The following is a 16110-nucleotide window of genomic DNA, read 5'->3' on the forward strand; positions in this document are numbered from 1 at the left end:
AAAAAATTTATCAGCACAGTGCATAATTCGACACTCACTCATCTCTCCTGGGGTTCGCTGATTTTCTTTCCACAATACATTCTTCATACGTTTCGACGAGGTATGCAATTTCAAAACCTTCATTATTAGGGTTTAATGCCATCAAGATTATATTGTTTGGTTGAATATTTAATTCCAGTTCAATATTCAGTAGCTTTTCTTTCAATTTTCACGTTTCGTTTGGCTGCAAATGTTAACACTAGTTAGTAATGTTAGTGTAGGAATTACCTATTGCACTTGGCACAAATTGTTACACATTTTGCGATTTCGATTCTAATTCGGAATTCCGTAATTGGTAGGGTTTATGTAAAATCCATTGTCAATGTTTCCCCTGTAGACATTGAATTGAGTAACTGATGATGATTGTCTAACTTGTTTTTTGAAATCACCATCCAAACTGCATTTGCTGCACTTAAAAATGAAGCTAGTAAATTGAGTAAATTTAATCGGGAAATTGGACGGCTTAACGTTCTGCATTCGATCAACATTTTTTTTTCTTTTTCTTCTTCTTCCAATGTATTAAGAGAGCATGTTAACTTGCGTATTTGTATTTATTAACTGATTTGAGCCATGAAATGCAGAATAAAGGGAGTTCGCTGTTATAAACGAAAATGATTAGCGTGAGTTTAGTTGATAGATATAAAGGGCCTGTTTGGATTGGCTTATTTGAGTTTATCTTATGCCATAAGTTTTGTGACACTGTTTGAAAGAGTTTATTAAAACAGCTTATAGCATTATTCATAAACTTTTTTGAGCATATTTTTATAAGTTCTCAAAGATTACTTATGAAAACAATTTATAGCATATATAAAAATAATTTAAATTTATTATCCTTTGTTAGAAAAATAGCTTATGCAAGCTTTTTCATAAGTGCTTATTTTGATAAGCACTTGTGCTTTAAGCTCCAAATATGTTGTTTATCCAAACAGGCCTGTACCGTAGTACTGAATTAGGGTTTCTTTCCCCTCCCTTACACCTCCTGGTTTGATGTTTCCTGAAGATCTTTTTATATCATCAGATGTCTATTTCTCTTCATATAGTATAACAATTTCATGATATGAAGAAAAAGTTAGAAAATAGAAAACAAGCAAAGAGGATAAAGAAAAGTAATAAAAGACAAAAAAATGTGGAATTAAAGGTTGTAACTTGTAATCTCTTTCTTTTTATTTCCTCTCTATCTGCATAGTTAACTCGAGTGTAACAGATTATTTATGATGCAAGTTTCTGGGGGTTAAGTTCTCATTCATATTTGCACATAGTTGAACTCTTGAATCCTCCCTGACTGCTCATATCAGTCTTTATTATTTCTCTTTTTTCTTAAAATAATAGAGCTTGTCAATTTCTCTTGTTAAATAAAATATGGTGACAACTTTTGTTTTGGTTACTTTTGATTCCTCTTTTGTCTTAGTGCCCTATGAGATAGTTGTGAATCTATGGTAAAAATGCAATTGTTAATCTTAACTTGGGTAAGGTAGTATAAGCTTTTTAGCGAACATTTTTTCTTCACTTTTAGAGAGAAGACCTATAGATTCTGTAGTAAGGAGAGTAGATCAGATGGGGAGAAGTCAAACAACTAGAGGAAGAGAAAGACCTAGAAAGACTATAGAGGAAGTTATTACGAAAGATATCGAGATTAACGATTTGGATAGAAGCATGGCCCTAGATAGAACATTATGGCGAAAGTTGATCCATGTAGCGGGATAAGGCTTGGGTATTGCTGTTGTTGTTTAGTGTAATAGTGCAAAGAGTGTTTTCAAGAGAACTTATTGAACAAATTATTAAATTTTAAGCATTTGTGCAGGTGGTGCAGATGGAACATATGGAACATGAACCCAGTAATCAACCCAAGCAAGAGCGTTCGAGGACAAGATGGACAGCATTCCTTGACAAGATATTTGCAGACTTGGTTGTCAAGCAGATTCAACTTGGGAACAGACAAAACGATGTTTTTGACAAGAAAACGTGGAATCACATTCGTGATGAGTTTAATAAGCAAGCCGGCCTTAATTTCAACAATAATCAACTGAGAAAACATCTAGATGTTCTTCGAACACGCTTTAATAATTTGAAAGCTACTAATGATCAAAATAATGGCTTTGTAATAGATGATCCCCTTTACATCGGCTTTGATCAGTGGGAAGACATCGGGGTAAGTAAAGTTCTTTTATGATAATATTTTCCTTATGCATGTAATGTCAGCAGTTTATCATCTCATGAACGATTGCGATTACTTATATTACTCTCTAAATTGATTTGTTTACTTTAGAAGAGTCAAATCCAATTTTAATACGAATTTGTTAAGCTTCCTGTGCAGACACAGCCTAGGAATGAGACAGTTAAGGGGAAAGATTGTCCGATATATGAGCAGCTCTGTTCAATATTCACAGACTCGCCCGCAGATGGGAAATACGCCCAATCTAGTCATTATGAAGAGTTAGATAAAACTGTCGGTATCGATGCTAATGGCTTGACTTCGTGTCCAGAAATTGGTGTCTCTCATTATGAGAATCCATCATCCTCAAAGTCCGTTCCAGGGAATATCTCAAATGTTGAGAAAGTGACAAAAAATTGTCTTGATAGGAAAAGGAAACGTCCTAATGAAACACAAACTACTAGTCTGGATCAAGACACATGCAATGCTATGGCAGAAGCCTTGTTACAAATGGTTTCAGTTTCAAGGTTAAAGGCAGTTGTTTCAAGTGTTAGTGATGATAAATTTTCCATAACAAATTGCATCAAGGCTCTGGATGAAATACAAGGCATTGATCAACATCTTTACTTTTCTGCACTGGATCTCTTTGAGGACCCCAATTTAAGAGAGATATTCATTTCGTTAAAAAGTGTCAAGATTAGGCTGGCATGGTTGCAAGGAAAATGCAGTAAAAGTTCCATCCGTTAGTTTATACTTATGCCATTTTGAAGTTGGCTTCATTTACTTAGGCTATAGACTTAGTAAACCCTTCTTTTTGTTTTGCTGTAAGTAATTTTGTTTTAGTTTTTGCAAATTTTCTCAACTCCTTACAAGAGCCATTTCATCTGAACATGATTGTTATAGTTATTTCTCCAGATATGATGTTGAGGATCCATTTTATCTACATGTATCTTCGACCCCTTTTAATTAAATGTAAACAAGTGGTATCTTGCATTTTATATCGAACCTTTAGATTTTATTTTGTATTCTTTTTAATTCTATAGCCTTCCGAGCATAAGGCAAAGTAATTTTCTTTCAGAAATAGTTGATCTGTAATGACAAAGATGGTGGCAAAGAAAAAGACTTCTGCCTAGTTCATTCTTCTTTAAGAAAGGAAAGAGTATACAGCATGATACTTATGGTTTAGTTACTTGCATATCAAGGCATCTTTTCTTTACTAATAAAAGGCTTAATTTTCACTTTTCACCAGCATGGGTGCTAGACAAGTTTTCACTTCTCACTCAACAGACCAATTATGCTTCTAGTATTGTTGTTACAATGACTATACAAAATTGGAACCAATAACCTTGAGTAATTCGGTGAAACTTCTCACCCTATGCAGACTACTAAAGCTTATCATCCTTCTAATATTGTTTAAGTAATAAATAAAAACAGAAACAGAACTAACATCAATGAAACTAATTTAAGCATAGTATCTTGGGGGCCATTCTTTACAAATGGATATTTAATATATAATGTTTACAAATACCAAAATTTTACAAAGATAGGTCATGGAAGGGAGTGGCCTAATATCACTGGTTAAAATGCAAACCAAATGAAAACATCAACATGATTCTCTTAGTTGTATTTGGTGTATACAGAGATCAAAGAAATTGAATGAGTACAATAACATCGCGATTAAATCCAAAATCACCACCTCTCAATCTTAGCTTGTCTCAGTCATCATCCTTGAACTCTCTGATCAAATATTAAATACAGAGCAGTGTTAACAATTTTCACGTCTTTTCCAAAATTATCATAGTATATACATAATGAGGAGAAAAACTGAACTGCAGAATCCTATACGTACCTACGGTCAAGGTATCGAGGTTGAATTCCTGAACCTTGACAAGTTGTGCATGTCAGTGAACCAGCACCATCACAGTTTATACAACGAGAAACCTCCGTCTCAGCTCCACCAAGTTCAACTGTCACATTGCCAGTTCCCAAACAAAATCTGCATTTCTCTGGCGAAAATGTAACATTTTCATACTTAAGATTGGTAAAAAAAATTATCAACCTAATATGGAATTGAACAGATTACATTCACAGCCAAATGCCTGCTAGTAACCAGCACCGAGCAAAAAGATGCAACCAGACATATTCATAGGCATCACAAAAAGTTTCAACAAAAACAAAATTGTAACTTATCATAACATTCAACAAACACTTATCCATAAACACTATGTGTATGAACAATGTTTTACGAATCCCAGTTTGAACAATCATTGGTCAGACTTCACTTACCTTCCGACCAGGTCTTTTTTCCCTAAAATCTGGAGGGTGAAGACAAAAAATAACACTACCTATAAGAAAACCTATCCATGAACACTACTTATAAGCTTATATGAATTTTTTGTCCTATGTCAAGAATCATAGACATATCTAATTGAGAAGTTCCATTGGATTCGAAGCTAATCCATACGCTATCCTTACTCTACATTCTATAACTAGTAACTACAACAACTCCAAATTAGTTTGTGACATGCCTCAATCAATAATGCTCCATTCCATGGTTTTAAATGCGGTCCGCTTGTGGACGCAATATTGTTGATGCGGTAGTCTCCACTGCATCAGACCGCAATAGCGGTGTGATTTAAAATCAGGCATCTGGCCACATTAGGAACCACATCACACAACTTCTTCAAGTATTTTCATCAAAAACTCAAAATTACAGAACTCCAAAACTCAATTTTATGAAAAATATTAACATTCAACATTGTATTTCAAACACCTCCCAATCAAAGTTCACGCTGCAACTGTCGCAATGCACATTGTAGTGCAATTGCATCCGCAACCACAATTTAAAACTATACTCTATTCATTAAATTTTTCCCTAATATAGTCAAAATATCAAACTATAGAGTATAAAGTGTGATGATGAATTGGAAGAGAAAGGTTCTACTTACGAGCTCCAGATCCATTGCATGGAAAGCATGGCTGTGTGTTATCTCTCTTAGCCTGCAACAAATAGATAAATAAATAAGATACTAATATTAACCCAAAACATTAATCAACAAATGATACTAAAAGGTAAAAACACTTGACTGCATTATCAATTTGTGTTTCATAGAACACTGGAATGCCAATTCCAACAGCCACACTCAAAACACCAACAGTTATAGCTATAACCTGAAATGAAAGAAGAAAAAAAGCATTCATAACTCAAAATAATAAATAATTATAACAAAGAATGAAAGATAATGAAGAAGAAAAAGGAGGGAATGAATGAAAAACCGTGTTTTGATCAAGTTCAAGAGCTCTAATACGTGGATAAAATGTAGGTTTTGGTTGAATAATGATATTTCTAGAGGATGGAGTGGGAGAGAAAGATTTAAGAGGGGAAGAAAGAAAAGAGGAACGGAAGTGAGGGAGAGAAAGAGTCATTTTTGAATGCTTTCAACTTCAACTAAGAGTTGAATGAATGAATGAATGTTAGAGATGTTGTTGTGATGAGGGAATGAAATGAAACTCCAAACATCATCCATTCAGTGGTGTTCTCTCTGGAGATGTCACAACCACATTGTCATGCTTTCATCTTCCACGTGGCACCATTGTGTGTGTTTTTTTCATTTCTTTTTTTACTTTCCTTTTGTTTGTCTAGATTTACCTTAATCTTTCACATTTTTTTATAATAGTCAAAATGTTCTTGTTAAAATTTAACTAAAAAAACAATTAAACAAAAATTTGATATAAGCAAAAAAAATTTCTATGTATTTTTATTGGGGTTTTTTTTTAAAAAGTAATTTAACACTCCAAAATTTAGTATGTATTTTATAAATTTTTCTTAAAATATGATAATTCATTTATGATTAAAAAAAACAGAAACTAAAATGAATTTTTTTTAAAAATCCAGTAAAAATTCGTAGATTTTTAAAAAATCTAATTGTGTAACTAAAAAATATGATAAAAAATCATAAATTTTTTTAAAATTTTGGTAAAAACTCATTTTTTGAAAAATCTGATAAAAATTTCTAGACTTTTTGAAAAATCTAGTAAAAATTTATAGATTTCCAAAAAATCTGATAGTATATTTGAAAAATTTGATAAAAGTTTACAGAATTTGGAAAATTTGGTAGTGTATTTGAAAAATCATGTAATTCAAATTCGATAAATTTTGAAAAATCCAATAAAAACTTATAAGATTCTAAAACTCATACAATACTCAAAAATCCTGTAAAAACTCAAGAATATCTCCAAAAATTCACTAAAAATTCACAAAATTTTTAATAATTAAGAAAACACACTATTTTTTAAAAATGTAAAAAATCACAAAGGACACTATTGTAAAAATACACTATTTTTAAAAAACGTAAAAAAATTACAAAGGATAAAATTACGTTAGTTAAGAAAGTTGGTTAGAGTATTAAATTTATCGACTATTTGTATAATTTTACAAAATTTATCCTTAAGAGAGAGAAATAATTGATTTTTATACATGTGTATTTATAATTGATTGCAGAAAAAGATGTGATATACTTAGGATATGGATACCAAAAAAGCAATTTGGATAATATGGATTTGAAACGAATATGGGTATGATAGATAACAAATGAAAATAAAACCATACCAAATCTAATGGCATGAATCAAATGGAAGGGTCAAAATCGGGTATGACACATATCAACACAAACCAAACAATAAAGGGGTGATAATACGCCCAAATATATTAATGTGTAAATGAATGCAATGGTAGCTCAAATAACACAATCAACGACACACATTTCAATTAAACAGTACAATCATCAATTCACATAGCCTTTATGTATGCAATGTGACTCACAATTCGACTCTATGCATGTGGTACCGATTTCAACATCAGAGGTTTGTTACTGATCTCATCCACTCAACAATAGTTCCTCATTCGAACCGGATCCCCACTTTTAAACCTCGGGTCCCCACTTTTGAACCCTTGACTCGCCTCTTTCAACAATGACACCAAATGATGCATGTGATACAAAGTAATGCAACAACAACACCTATGGTTTCACTTCTAACCATAAAGGACATGTAATACAACATTCACAACAGATCCTTATGAACTACCCACTTCAACATAATCAATTATAATTACCTTAACAATACATAATTATAATCACAATATCACACTGCTTAAACATATTCACAATTCATCATTTGAAATTATGCAATTAATTCAAGTATTATTTCATCATCAAAATAATGCAACTTAATTAATTTCATCAAATACACCAAAACAACCGTGAAACATCAACTACACGACCGTCACCTAGCCCGTCACGCTCTGCTCTCACAAAACCGTCATGTGGGTGATCATCAGCAGAGAATTTCTGTTAGGGGACCATGACGGTCAAACCGTCACCCAGCTGACGACCGTCAACTGTCTTTGACGCATGACAGTCAGCCTGTCACGTTCGTGACGACCGTCACACTATTACAGAAATCATAAACTACATTTTCACCATTAGAGTTCATAAAACTCAATACACAACAATGGTGTTCATACTATTCAGATTCACACTCATTCAACAAGTATAAAGTGCAACAACACATAAAGCACGAATTTCATATTACATAAATTGGTTATCACAGATTTCACACGATCACACTCAAAAATTCATCAAACACAACAATGGAGAAAAAATCTAGAGGAGGGCGAGGATACCTCTCTACCATTCATGTAATAACACCTATATTAAAGTAGTCCCCCTACCTGAATTTTTGGCAACTAAACAAATTTGGTTATGGTATTCTTCTTCTCCCTCGAGCCTTTGTTCTCAATCTCCCACTCTTGTCCAACTTTCTCATTTCTCACCACTTACCCCCACATTTTCACTATTACTAGTTTTCACCCCATTCTCACAATTCCACTATTTTGTATTTTATTAATTATTTTAATCATTTTAAATTAACTAAAATTCTAACTAATTCCTACTACTCTCTAACACTCCCACAAAATTATCCACAATTGTCAAATAATCTCATCTTACATGTTATCACCAAACTAAATAATTTAAAAGCATTTTAAATCACTTAAACAATTTATATAAAAGCAACAAAATTTAATTAAATGAGGCAACATCATCCAAATTGTTAGTCATCTCCTCAAATAGAAGATAAAAGAAAAATGTCTCCTTGTACCATCACTCAACAAAGGCCGAAACATCTGCTCAGAATTCGAAACATCTGAAAACTTGTTCAACTTTGACGTGTGATATGTCACCTTCAGTGTCGGATTGTCCTGTAACAAACGAAATTACTTGTATATTAGCTAAGGAGCGAGTCACTGTCTCTATATCTTTAGAAGAGACACCAGTAATCTCTGTTTTGTAGTCTATGATTGGTTTCTCCGGTTTAACAAGTTGGTGTAGTTTAAGCTGAAAAGTTGTAAATTTATCAGTCTTACAGAAGCTAAATCTATGGGTTGGTATGGAAGAAGGGAACTGACAAGTAAAAGGAAGAAGCAGCATAAATTATCAACCTTCTTCTGTGTTATTTTCTAAAGCATCCTAAATTTCTGTAGGCACTTAATGGCATCTTCATGCAGACAAGAATAGAAAGGCCAATGCACATATTTATGATGAGTATTTCACAAGTCAAACAGTCACATTTAAGCCGTGTGCTTAGTAGGATCACGCATAAAAGAAGATTAATTAAGATTTTTTAACTATTCGACTTTGAAATTGAAAATCATCAGTCACAAAACACAGAAGAAAGTAATAGTATACGATGTCTTTGCTAAATTTAAGAGATTATATGCATCATGCAATTATCAGATGTGGTTTCTTGAACTTTAGGTTCTCCATTCAAAGTCACAAATATAATTTCTTTTATCATTATAGCACAAGTGTGAGGTGAGGAAATCTCAGACGAGGTCTCAGGATAACTCAATTTCTCCTTCTATGAGTTGTAACTTTGCTAAGGATACCTTCTAAACTGTTTCAAAAAAATTGCTGTCAACAGATTCCAAGGATTTGGAGCAAGGTTATGAACAGAATATCTCCAACTGCCTGCTCAAATGGCTTGTATCTGTGGAAATTCAAAGCAAAGATACACCATAGTTGATTGAGATGCATAGCAGACACACTCACAATCTGATTATGCATACAGACACACTCGCACTATAATATAAACTGCTTTGCGACCTAATACACAACTTTACATTTGCACAATACAATGCCTAACAGATCTACAAAGTATTTTGATGAGGATTTAGGTCATCAACAACATACAATTGTTCCCTAAACCATAGTTTTACATTCTACAGATGTTACTAGCTCTATCACTGATGCCACCAATTAATACATGGTACGAACAAACTGGTAATTTTTGTGGAAACTAATATCCTAAAAAACTAAACAAACAGGATAAAAGCTTGATTAGTTGATAAGACATGAATCAATAGGTCAGCTCATTATCAATGAGAATCATCTTGAACTAAGCACAAAGTTAAAAAAATGTACTCAATTGAATTCATAAAATCATCCGATGCATCATAGTCGCGTTGATCCAAAATCTAGCTTTCTCACCTGTGAAATCTATTTATAATAAATAAAGCACAGCGTCTGCTAAACTTAAATGAATCACAAAATTCATCAAGTTACAACTAATGTAAACTTGTGTACAGAACAAACTTTTCTGCCAGGTGTGATTGGGGGAGTAAAAGTCGGTCAAAAATTAAGAATGTATATTTAAAATGGAACTTTATGCATCATAATTTAAGTCTTAAGAGCAACACCAACAAAAATATGTCCAAAATTTCATTTAATTCATAAATATAAGCACAAGAGTTACATTTAATACTAAATACAACATAAATTGTATCAACAACCTTGCATTAAGAGAAACTCATGCACGGCGTTTACTCAAACGCCATGAATTTGGCTCGTGGTATCTATCATAAAGAGGTTCAATACGCTCTTGACGCTTCCGTTTGCTCATCTTTGTAGGATCTGCTACTTTAAAGAATCTTGGAGCCAATTCAACAAGCCACTTGGGGTCTATGACAGTGACCTCTCGCATATATTCCTTAGTCGTCATTACAAGCTCATGGTATATGACCCAGTCTGGCTGCCTCTGGAACAAAGCTGAACTTGGATGGATATATACAGGCTGATTCCCAACCAGTGTTCTGTAACCTTCCTGTGGGTCCTTTCTAGCTGCATGAAAAAAGAACCCTGCGCTGATTGCCTTCCTGATTTTGCTCAAGTCTTTTCCAGCACTCACAATGTCCAACTTGTACCTATCCATGATGGTGACAAGTTGCTTCCTTACATCCTGGGCTCTTCTCAACGATCGTGATTGAACAAAATTCTCAAAACACCAAGGACCAGAGAAGTTTTTATTTTTCCAGGATTCATAAACAGCAAGTAGAGTAAGATGATCACCTTCTGGCTGAAAAAATCTTGCTTTTCTCTGATCTGCTTGGGCTTGTTTCTCCCTGGGCCTGTAAAAAATATTACCAGTCTGGATCATGGCAATTATGGTCAAAATCTCATCACTGCATCCAAGGTCTACGCTGGCAAGTAGCATCTTGGACAGTGGTGGATCCATAGGAAATTCAGCCATTTTCCTCCCCAATTTGGTTAGAAGACCCTCTTCATCCAATGCTCCAAGGCTGTATAACTGCTCCATGGAGGAAATAAGTGCTTGGGGTGATGGAGGATCCATAAAATCAAATGAAAGAAGATCATTTATGCCCATGGCTTTCATGCTAAGAGTAGTCATGCCCAGATTTGTTCTTTGAATCTCAGGAACAGAAGTAGGCGACATCTCATTTCTATATGCACTCTCAGTATAGAGGCGATAACACTTTCCAGGTCCAGTACGCCCTGCACGTCCAGCTCTTTGTTTGGCTGAGGCTTGTGATATTGGAGTTATCACCAAGGAATCAAGACCTAGCTTTGGGTTATACACATTTTGCTTAGAGAACCCCGGATCAATAACATAAAATATCCCATCAATAGTCAAGGAAGCTTCAGCAATGTTTGTAGCCACAACAACTTTCCTTTTCCCAGGAGGAGCGGGATCGAATATCCTAGACTGTATTTCACTAGGAAGGGCACTATAAACAGGTAAAATGATCAGCTCTGGGACATTCTTACCTAATCCTTTCATCCTCTCGTAGAGAGCCTGACAGGCAAAATCAATCTCCTCCTGACCAGTTAAGAAGAGAAGAATGTCTCCTTCAGGTTGTGTGCAGTGGATCTGCAGAACAGTGATCAAAGACGCTTCCAAGTAGTCGCTTTCTGGCTGTTTGGTATAAAGTTTTTCTACAGGAAAAGTCCTCCCAGGAATTGTAAAGATGTTACAGTTAAAGAAATATCCTGAAAATTTCTCAGCATCAAGAGTAGCAGATGTGACAATCAATCGCAACTCAGGTCTCCGTTTCACCAGCTGCTTGAGCAATCCGAAAAGAACATCAGTATGAATAGTTCTCTCATGGGCTTCATCAAGCATTATAACACTATACTGTGACAGATTCTCATCAACCAAAATTTCCCTAAGAAGCATACCATCAGTCATGTACTTGATTAGAGTATCAGGTCCGGTGCAATCCTCAAACCGAATGGCATAACCAACTTCCTCTCCTAATCTACACCCAAACTCTTCTGCAACTCTCTTTGCAACAGACATTGCAGCCACTCTACGTGGTTGAGTACATCCAATTTTACCTTTGGTGGTGTAACCTGCTTCAGCAAGATACTGTGTTACCTGAGTAGTCTTCCCAGAACCAGTTTCACCAATCACAACCAAGACCTGATTATCTAGAACAGCCTGAATCAATTGTTTCCTCAACTTGTAAATTGGCAAACTCTGCCTCTGTTCCTGAATAGAAAGCTTTGACCTTTGGCCAAAAGTAATGGTTTTTCCATAGGCATCTTTCTTCCATTGTGGCATATCGTAGGCGGATAAGCCAACACCCCTCAACTCTTGGGCAAGACACCTTTCACCGGAGGCTGGCATAGGGTCCTCCCAAGGACGATTGAGATCCTTTGGAATAGAATGTAGCATGGTACGCTGTTGCTGTTCTCTTACTTCCCTACGCTCCTTTATAAGCGCAGATTGGAGCGCAGCAGCACGACCGAGAGAACCTTCTGGATTCTTAAAGATCTTGACAGGAGACATATCCATTGAGTACCTGCTCTTCCCTTGCAAGAAGGCGGGTTCATCGTCATTCATCTCAATCTCAAGTTCTTCCTCAGCGCCTTCCTCTTGGTACATAACTCCATCTCCCTCATCATCATAAGTGGGATACTCTGAAACACTCAAAACCCCAGAAGCAATCAACTGTTTTGCTTCCCATATCTCAGGAGAGCTCATTCTCTTGATCGGCCTGCACGTAGAACCAATATCAAACTTCAAACCTCGTGGTTCTGTTCGTGTAGAACCAATGTCATCCTTCAAACCTAGTGCCAAACTTGAATCTTGTCTATAACCCATCGATGATCCAACAAATAACAATGAATCGGAACAAAGGTTTTTTAACAAAGAGAAAAACTATTTTGAAAAATTGTTAACTTCTTTTGCGCGTGTCATATGCCTATTTATAGGTTACTAACGTCCAGTCCAAAGGTATAAAGCCCAATTATACATTTAAAAAAAATATTTGATTTTATTTTGAAAAGATTTGATTTGAAAAAAGATTTGATTTTGAAAAGATTTTATTTGAAAAAGTATTTGATTTTATTTTGAAAAGATTTTATTTGAAAAAATATTTGATTTTATTTTGAAAAGATTTTATAGATGATCCCTATAATTTATAAGTTATTTATTATTTTTTAACAAGAAATTAACGTGTTGTCTATTCAATTAATATTAAATGTCTTTTTTTAATATTATTAATTATTAATAATATTCAACCTTTAATTATAATGTAAATATTTTTTTAATTACAACTAAATAAGATTTAATTAAAAATGCCAGTTTTATTTAAAGTCTCATCTAAAATAAATTTAACTTTTAAAGTTACAATTAAAAAATATAAATTTTATCCAAAAATTATTCATAATTTTAAATAAATAAATAAAGTTAACCACATTTCTCCATTGAAATTCGAAATTTAATTATTACATTCATTATTTAATTTCAAATCATAAATTTACTTTAATATAAATTTAAGTTATTTTTATTAATAATAACTCATTTTAATTATATTATAAATAAATATCATTTTAACATAAAATCAAAATAAAATCAAAATAAATTTGAGTTGTGCATATCCGAAAATTTCTGAAAATTAAGTATTGTATACTTCAGATATCCATATCCAAAAATAACTTAAACTAAAAATTAGGTGCGTTCGAATATGCATATCCGAAAGGTATTTTAGAGTTTTCAGAGGTGTTTTTCACCATATAGAGGTATACTAAGAAATTTCTAATTATATATTTAGACCCAAGCCCAAAATAAGCAAATCATATTCGGCTTCGACACAACAACTAACTGCTCTTAAACTCAGTCCAATAAAGTCGACTTCTAAACTTTAATAAGCTACTTTGACATTGTAGCTTTCGACAAAACATCATAAAATTTATAGTTTTAATGAATATACAACAATGTAATACAGTTTTACACTATTATACAATAGAAAACTAATAATCTCCTATATCATTAATTTTTAAAAAAATATAAGCGTGATGTGGCGGAACACATGATCGTCATTGATTTAATTTACACTGTCATTACATCACCAATTTTCTCAAAATTTATTATGTAAAATATTTTTAATAAAAAAAGACTTTGATTATTAAAAAAATCCAAAATACACAAGGCGATCGCTAAGAATCTAGCCACAAAATATCAAAAGACAAAACCTAACAATCTAAGGCATCATCATCTTAGCTATACAACTTCTAATCTTAGCATGCTTCCAACCCTGTAAACAATGGTGTGTATAATTCTTTTATGTATATTTATACTACTTACAAGGTTCCAATAACTTTTACCGTTTCTATATCTCATATATGGTTTCAGCTGCCGCACATTTTAGAAGCATAGCTCTCCAACTTTTATCTTTATTGTTTTAATTTAACAAAGTTAAGTTATTATTCATTAAATAAAGTTTTTGTATGAACTGTTAGATTTTTTTGCAACTGGTAAATTTTTTTTTTAAAATATTGATTAATAAAAAATAAGAGAAGTATTTTTTATTTTATAAATAATATGTGGGATGTTAGGTCCAACTGAGGGGTGCAGGTAGAATTCTCTATTTGGGTTGGCCCTAACTCTTTAAGTTCTATGACAACAAAAGATTTATGACCCAACAAACAAAAAGAAAACAAAGAGAAATTCTTTATTGACCCCCCCCCCCCTCTTTTCTTGGTCACCCTCGTTGAAATTCCGTAATTGCCCCTTTACGTAAAAAAATATTTTGGAAATACATTTCTGAAAACAACATTTCGGAAATGCATTTCCGAAATAATATGCGTTCTGCTGTTTAAACAAAACAGCATTCCTCCATTTCCATTTTACCCTAAAACTCAAAAAGTTTCAAAAATCTTCCCATTTGTGGTTCCTACTACATGAACTTTACTCTCCAAAGTTGCTCTACAACCTTCAAAGACTACTCAAAGGCTACATTCAAAGCTTCCAAATTGTAAGTTCTCCCAGCCTTATATTGTAACATTGAAATTCATATTAGGGTTGATAGAAATTAGCAAAATGATATAGGGTTAAGTTATTATTAGTCACTTAGGTTGTTTAGATAGGAAAAATATGATTTTAAAGCATTTGGGGGAAGAAATGAGTTTTCTACAAAAATGGAGTCGTAGGTGTTTTCAGAAGTGCACTTCCGAAGTTGACCCAAAAAGTTTTTTTTTTTATTTTCTTGATTGTTTCGCCTTCTAACATGTTCGCTTATGGATTTCAATTGTTTTAGGAAAATGACAGGCAACCCATCTAGAATTAGATAGGGGAGAGAGACACAGAAAGCGTCGGCTAGACGCGAGCGGGCGACGCAGCTGGCATCGACGCAGGGACGGGGTAGAGTACGAGCACCCGTCCAGACAGATGAGCCTGGTTCCTCATCTCGATCGAGGAGTTGGCTGGCTCGGGTATCTTCTTCCCGTCAGGATGTGGAGGAGGAGGAGGTGAGATACCAAGAGGCGGATGAGGAGTTACCTGATGCTGATCCTCCACACGGGGAGGAGGGGGAGGAGGAGAGCTACCCGGGAGGGCCTATGGACACTTCCGTGGTGATTTCCTACCACGAGCACGTCGCTCGACGTGTCTGGGAGGGAGAGGTATTTTTTATAATTTATCCGACTTTATTATTTAACTGTTTTTTATTTAGCTTTTTATTTCATATTTTCTTCACGGTCTAATTAACAATCTTTTTGTTTTTGTTTTTGTTGTAACAGGAAAGGGCGACACTAAAAATGGTGAACCACGCGCGGAAGATTTTTGATAAGTTTAAACCAGAGGCGCATTGGTCTAATGATGTGGTGACTGCTTCCGAGCTAGGTGGGTTGTGCATGACCGGGTATACCACCATCAGCCACGGCATGCAGGGGGCTTTTGTGGAGCGGTGACATAGGGAGACGTCTTCTTTCTACTTACCGGTTGGGGAGTTGACGATCACCTTGCACGATGTGCATTGTCTTCTCCACTTTCCGATTACGGGGATGCTGCTGAACCATTCCCGGATCCAGAGGGTCGATGCGATAGAGTGGATGGGGATCTATCTGGGTATGGACCCTTATATGGCTGATTTTGAGTGCCGAACGACAAATGGGGCTCATATTCGGTTCTCCACCTTGAGAGAGCTGTATAAGCACCACTTGGTGGCGGCAGCCGATTCCAAGGAGGCAGGTAACGACCTATTTATGGAGTATCACCGTGCTTGCGCTCTCTGGTGCTGGTTCATGTTCTTGGTAGGCATTACACTCTTTGTGGACAAG

The 16110-nt window shown here is 34.6% G+C and overlaps 3 protein-coding genes across 4 annotated transcripts; 1 reads left to right on the forward strand and 2 right to left on the reverse strand.

Moving 5' to 3' along the window:
- On the forward strand, window positions 1-3190 carry LOC131596663 (L10-interacting MYB domain-containing protein-like). 2 transcript variants are annotated; one of them, XM_058869390.1, is made up of 3 exons: window positions 1-100; window positions 1841-2188; window positions 2342-3190. In XM_058869390.1, exons 2-3 carry the CDS (start codon window positions 1850-1852, stop codon window positions 2936-2938), a joined length of 936 nt encoding a protein of 311 aa, XP_058725373.1. In that variant the 5' UTR covers window positions 1-100; window positions 1841-1849; the 3' UTR covers window positions 2939-3190. The 2 variants fall into 2 exon arrangements, with proteins under 2 accessions (XP_058725373.1, XP_058725374.1); XM_058869391.1 differs by having other exon boundaries at window positions 2354-3189.
- A 434-nt stretch (window positions 3191-3624) lies between these two features.
- Window positions 3625-5735, reverse strand: LOC131596664 (protein SPA, chloroplastic). The gene is made up of 5 exons (XM_058869392.1): window positions 5468-5735; window positions 5279-5362; window positions 5140-5191; window positions 4041-4197; window positions 3625-3928 (listed from the first exon to the last, which is right to left on the reverse strand). The coding sequence occupies exons 1-5, from the start codon at window positions 5615-5617 to the stop codon at window positions 3907-3909; spliced, it is 465 nt and encodes a 154-aa protein (XP_058725375.1). The 5' UTR covers window positions 5618-5735; the 3' UTR covers window positions 3625-3906.
- Window positions 5736-9968: 4233 nt separating this feature from the next.
- On the reverse strand, window positions 9969-12702 carry LOC131594210 (probable pre-mRNA-splicing factor ATP-dependent RNA helicase DEAH5). The gene has a single exon (XM_058866296.1). It carries the CDS (start codon window positions 12650-12652, stop codon window positions 10058-10060), a length of 2595 nt encoding a protein of 864 aa, XP_058722279.1. The 5' UTR covers window positions 12653-12702; the 3' UTR covers window positions 9969-10057.
- Window positions 12703-16110: the final 3408 nt, after the last annotated feature.

Source organism: Vicia villosa, linkage group LG4 (assembly GCF_029867415.1).
Source record: "Vicia villosa cultivar HV-30 ecotype Madison, WI linkage group LG4, Vvil1.0, whole genome shotgun sequence".
NCBI lineage: Eukaryota > Viridiplantae > Streptophyta > Magnoliopsida > Fabales > Fabaceae > Vicia > Vicia villosa.

Bases quoted from the DNA above. Each gene is read 5' to 3' on its own strand.
- LOC131596663 (XM_058869390.1), top strand. From the start codon at position 1,850: ATGGAACATATGGAACATGAACCCAGTAATCAACCCAAGCAAGAGCGT. The intron at 2,189-2,341 runs GTAAGTAAAGTT...GAATTTGTTAAG, and splicing joins ATCAGTGGGAAGACATCGGG to CTTCCTGTGCAGACACAGCC.
- LOC131594210 (XM_058866296.1), bottom strand. From the start codon at position 12,652: ATGGGTTATAGACAAGATTCAAGTTTGGCACTAGGTTTGAAGGATGAC.
- LOC131596664 (XM_058869392.1), bottom strand. From the start codon at position 5,617: ATGACTCTTTCTCTCCCTCACTTCCGTTCCTCTTTTCTTTCTTCCCCT. The intron at 4,198-5,139 runs GTAAGTAGAACC...CATTTTCGCCAG, and splicing joins ATGCAATGGATCTGGAGCTC to AGAAATGCAGATTTTGTTTG. The intron at 3,929-4,040 runs GTACGTATAGGA...ATATTTGATCAG, and splicing joins CCTCGATACCTTGACCGTAG to AGAGTTCAAGGATGATGACT.